This window comes from Coffea arabica, chromosome 11e, assembly GCF_036785885.1.
Source record: "Coffea arabica cultivar ET-39 chromosome 11e, Coffea Arabica ET-39 HiFi, whole genome shotgun sequence".
Lineage (NCBI taxonomy): Eukaryota > Viridiplantae > Streptophyta > Magnoliopsida > Gentianales > Rubiaceae > Coffea > Coffea arabica.
The window spans coordinates 15090106-15095682 of record NC_092331.1 but is presented as its reverse complement, the minus strand read 5'-3'; the positions used below and the strand labels follow the sequence as shown (position 1 = coordinate 15095682).

The window sequence follows — 5577 nt, the reverse complement described above, 5'->3', positions numbered from 1 at the left end:
ACTTTCCATTATCAGTGATAATGTACCGGGGAACTCCATAACGGTAAATAATATTCACACGAATGAAATTCACATCTTCTTTTCTAAATTGCTTGAGTGGTACAACTTCAACCCATTTAGAGAAATAGTCGGTCGCAGCCAATATATATAAATATTGATCGAACAACTTTGGTAACGGCCCCACAATATCAAGAGCCCAAGCATCAGAAGGCTAAGAAACAATAGTCGGGTTTAATGACTCGGGTGGTTGATGAATATATTTTGCATTAAACTGACAAGTCTGACATCATTGGGCATATTTCATACAATCTTTGACCATAGTAGTCCATCCTTTTAATCCAAAAATGCAACTTGGGGCCGGATTGATGAGTTCTGCATATTCCAGAATGTGTTTCGTGCATTACTCGATATGCCTTGTTTTCGCTCAAACAACACAAGAATACATCTTCAAATAATTTTCAGTATAGTGTATCCTTATTCAAGATAAAACGAGGGGTACGACGGCAAATGTCAGCTCTTCTACGTTGCTCCCCAGGTGGCTTTTGATACTTGAGATAATCAATGAGGGGTCGTTTCCAATTTTCTTTGTCAATGTCGTAAGTTGAAACCACATGAGAATCACTTTCTTCAATATCTTCATAATCAAACAGTGGTAGAACCATCCACTTTTGGCATACACGAACTTGTATATCATAATTTGGTGTGGTAAGTAAAGAGACAAGTACAGCCAACGCGTCAGCGTGCTTATTTTCTCTTCTAGGGATATGGTTAATGCTTGCACCTTCAAGTTGCCTCATGAGTCGAATTGCATACTTGTGATATGGAATTAATTTGGACTTTTTAATTTTATAACTTTCCAAGAGTTGGTTAACTACTAATTGCGAGTCACCATAGATTTGAAGTTCTAATTGTTTCATGTCAACAACTATTTCAAATCCGAGTATAAGAGCTTGGTACTCAGCAACATTGTTTGGACAATATTGGTTTAGAGTAAAAAATCATAGCAAAACCCCTCCATCAGGAGTTATGAATACAATACCACCTCCAACTCCATGACGATGAACAGCACCATCAAAATACATTTTTCATGGTGCGCAAATTTCAATGAGGAATACATCCTCATCTGGTAGATCATCCCTCAACTCCATTCAGCAGGTATAGGTGATCAGCAAGAAAATCTGCCAGTACTTGACCTTTTACAGCCTTTTGAGGTACATAAGTAATTCCGAATGGTTGTAACTGAAGATACCATCTGACTAGACGGTCGGATAGTACTGGTCTACTCATCATATATTTTATGGGATTCGCCTTGGAAATGAGTCTTACACTATGCACTTGAAAGTAATGTTTTAGCTTCTGCATTGCAAAAATAAGAGCTAAACACAACTTTTCAATCGGTGAATAGTTTAATTTGTTATGAGTCATCATTCTGCTTAAATAATAAAGAACAACCTCTTTTCCTTCATTATTTTCTTGTGCCAGTAATGCCCCCACTGAACGCTCTTAGGCAGCAATGTAGAGGAATAATGGCTTTTCATGAATTGGTGCAACCAAAACAGGTGCTTTCGTAAGATAAGATTTAATGCTATTGAATGCATTACTGCATGCCTCATCCCACTGAAACGACACACCTTTCTTCATAAGGTGACTAAATGGTTGACACTTTTTCGTCAAATTTGAGATAAACCTCCGTAAATAGGCTAACCGCCCTTGAAGACTTTTTAATTCATGAATATTACAAGGTTCCAACATCCTTAATATAGCATCAATTTTGGTCCTGTCAATTTCAATATTTTAATGGCGAACCACAAAATCAAGAAATTTTTCTGATATGACTCCAAATACACATTTGAAGGGATTCATTTTGAGTTGATACATTTTCAATCGATCAAAGACTTGTCTCAAATCCTCCAAGTGATTATTTCTTTCCTTTGATTTAACAACTAAATCGTCCACATAACATTCGATATTTTTATGAAGCATGTCGTCAAAAATATTTTGCATTGCTCTTTGGTATGTGGCTCCAACATTTTTAAGACCAAAAAGCATTAGTTTATAGCAATAAATATTCTTAGGAGTACGAAATGCAGTGAGTTCTTCATCCTCAAGTACCAGTCGAATTTGATTGTATCCAGAAGAGCCATCCATAAATGACAGACTTTCATATCCAGTAGTTGCATCAATCATGAGTTCAGTGTTAGATAGAGAAAAATCATCTTTGGGATAAGTATTGTTAAGATCCCTGAAATCGACACAGATGCGAATCTGTCTGTTTTTCTTTTGTACGGGCACGATACTTGAAATACATGTGGGACATTTAACTTCACGAATAAATCCAGTTTCAATGAGTTTATTGACTTCAATTTCGATCAAGGGAATCAGATCGAATCTAAATCGCCGTTGTACCTGCTTTACAGGCCGAGCTTCCTTTTTAACAGTCAAATGGTGGACGGCCACTTTTGGGTCTAAATTCAGTATTATTCTTTATAAGTCCAAACAAAAATATCTCGATACTCTCGCAAGAGGCCAACATATGTTTTCTCTTCATCAGGACTTAATAAAGCACTTACATATATTGGACGTGGGTCTTCTGAATTACCAAGATTTATCTCTTTTAGATCATCTACAGTGGCCTTAATGCCTTCTTCAAATTCAGGTGGAGCATCTTCAGCATCTTCTTCTTCTCTAGGAGAGTCGCTATCAACTATAGTTATATAATTGTATAAAACAACACTCTCTTCATCATCTTCTTTTGATCTTGTGCATACCACAGTATGTTCCCTAACATTTAGTTCAGTCCCACAATTTATTAGAAGAGTTGTATATCTTCTCATTCTTGAGGGAATAATGCTACCAAATTTATGAGGACAATCAGAGGGCTTTTCAAAATTTTTCAATGACTTTGTCATTCTCTCTTTACTCTTATGAGAGTTTTGAGACTTTTGCCTACTTTGTGGTTCCAATCTCTTAAAAACAGATACCCGTGAAACTTTATTTTCATTTTCATGAAAAACTTGAGATTTATCAGCTATTTGAGAAGACTCGTTTCCTACAACAATATATTGGCTACTAAGTCTATTGATCTTGATGCGAATTGGTGCAGGGAAAAAATAGCCAAGATCAAATTTGAGATTTTCAATGACATATCCTTTTTCCTTCAATATCTTTTGGGTAGGATTCAACCCATGAATCATGTCACTAGTAAATTGAGAGGGTGAGATATTTAACACCACAGATTCTTTGAAATCATATCTAACCTTAGCGAGAAATTTATACGCAATAGGATCAAAATCTTTTTTGGTTCTTGACTTTGGTATGGTGTCTTGCTTAATTTCAAACTCTTTACTTGAAAAGTTGGACCTTTTAAGTAAAGGAGACGGTACCTTCTTAGCATCAAGATTAACCACAGGAAGAGTCAAATCTTTTAGAATTTTGTGTTGAATTGAAGATGACTGTCCTTGTTCCAATCTTGACTTAGAATGGTAGCAAAAGACAACTGATTCATTTTTTGACAATGAAACATCAGTTTCTTATGAAATTTCTCTTTTAATTTTGGAATCATTACTTTCTCTCCTTTTACACCTGAAGATTCAGGGTTCTAGATTTTAACCACAAGTAATGGTTTCTCAGACTCATCCTTCACATTGTGCTTTTGAATATAAAATTTGGCATCAGTAATATACGCTTCCGCTTCAATGAAAGGGTTATAATCAGCTTTCACACTTCTTACCACGCCACTTCGGCAATACTTGAAACATTGATGAAGGGTTGAAGGTACAACTCCATTTTCATGAAGCCAGGGCCTTTCCAATAGTACATTGTATGTTGTTTTAGCATCTATCACGTACAATAGTGCTCTGGACGACATGTCATCAATGACTATCTCCAAATTTCGTGATCCAAGAGCTCTTTGTCTTCCTTGATTAAAGTCTTGAATCATCAGTCGGCTATTGGAGAGTTCATCAACAGGAATACCAAGTTCCTTTAGAGTTTTTAAAGAAAGAATATTGACCGCGGAACCTCCATCTGTCAAAATTCTATTCACCTTTTGCTCTTTTGCATAACCAGCCACAAACAAAGGACTGTTATGCGGCGTTGACCCAAGTAACAAGGTGATACTTGTGACATTCACCTCTTCATTGTCGGTAGGCACACGGGCTATCTCACAGGAAAATTCGCAAGTATTATCTTTTTGTTCTTCAATATGATCTACTGGCGTCGTGTGACTTGCGACTACATCGACATCAAAGAATTCTTTAGGTATGAATTCTTTTAGAGTGATAGGAGTACGCGACTTTTGCTTGAAGATTTGACTTCCTTGAAAATTACGATAATTATTGCTTTCCTTCATGTCCTTCGTTTTTCCCTTCCAGACCACCATACTTCTTGTTAAGGCCTTATTCGCCTTATTTGATGGACGACATTTTCGCCTCTTTCTACATATGACTAAAATTCATCTTTCATCATTCACATCAGGCTGTAAAGTCTTTCCATCTTCATATGCATGTTCTTGAAGAGTTGAAAGAGCAGCTTCTTGCTCGACTTCTATGGGATCAAACGATCCAAATTAAATTGTTGGCAATACAAGTATCATGACCTTTTCAACTCCCTTGGCAATCTTTTTAACCTCTATGGACTGCGGGGAATCAATGGACGTTTGATTCACACAAGTCTTGTCTTTTTCAAGAAGAATTTTTCCTTGTCTCGCCAACTCCATTACTTTGTCTTTGAAGACAAAGCATTTTTGAATGAGATGCCTAACAAAGCGGTGATACTTACAATAATTTGGATCATCGATGTTTCTAGCCTCGTTAGCTCACTTCATCTCAGGAAGTGTGATCAAGTTTATACTTAACAGATCATCAAACATACCAGGGACATTAGAATCAAAGAAAGGGTACTCCTTGTTTTGCATCTCCTTGAGAGTCGGTTTCCTCTTTCCTTGCTCTTGATGCATAGCGATCTTCTTATCTTCTCTCCTAGCGGTTTTAGGAACAATCTTAAAAGGTGTTATACTTGTAGCCATGGATTCCTTCTTTTCATTTTTGATTTGTGGCTTGCTGCCTTTCCTCACTTCTTGTCTCTTCTTAGCCTTGCGAGGCTCAGGAACTGGCGGCTCTTGTCCATCAAGATTAATTTTCACCTTATGGGTTTTTGTGGATAATTCATAAAATGTTTCCTGTTGCACACCTTGCAAGATGTACCTAAGTCCCCAGTGCATACCTTGAATGCACATTTCGCTCGCGGAAGATTCAGAAATTCGATCCTTGCAATTTAAACTCAAATTCCTCCAACAATCGATAAAATCAATGACATGTTCATTCTTCCATTGATGTTTATTAGAGAGCCCAGTCATGCTGACAGTTCTCTTCGTGCTATAGAAGCGATTAAGAAATTCATGCTCTAACTGCTCCCAACTATCAATGGTGCCAAGTTCCAGATCGGTGTACTAATCAAAGGCATTACCCTTCAATGAACGAACAAATTGTTTAACAAGCAAGTCACCATTAGTGCCAACATTATTACAAGTTTCAACAAAGTGCGCAATATGCTGCTTAGGGTTGCCCTTGCCATCAA

General features: G+C 37.0%; 1 protein-coding gene across 1 annotated transcript; it reads right to left on the bottom strand.

Annotated features, from left to right (window-relative positions):
• Positions 1-2477: 2477 nt before the first annotated feature.
• On the bottom strand, positions 2478-4381 carry LOC140021156 (uncharacterized). The gene is made up of 2 exons (XM_072071927.1): positions 3611-4381; positions 2478-3473 (listed from the first exon to the last, which is right to left on the bottom strand). The coding sequence occupies exons 1-2, from the start codon at positions 4379-4381 to the stop codon at positions 2478-2480; spliced, it is 1767 nt and encodes a 588-aa protein (XP_071928028.1).
• Positions 4382-5577: the final 1196 nt, after the last annotated feature.

Excerpts from the sequence above, each read along its gene's own strand:
- LOC140021156 (XM_072071927.1), bottom strand. The coding sequence starts at position 4,381 with ATGGTGGTCTGGAAGGGAAAAACGAAGGACATGAAGGAAAGCAATAAT. Across the intron at positions 3,474-3,610 it reads CTGAGAAACCATTACTTGTG|TCAAGATTGGAACAAGGACA; the intron begins GTTAAAATCTAG and ends TACCATTCTAAG.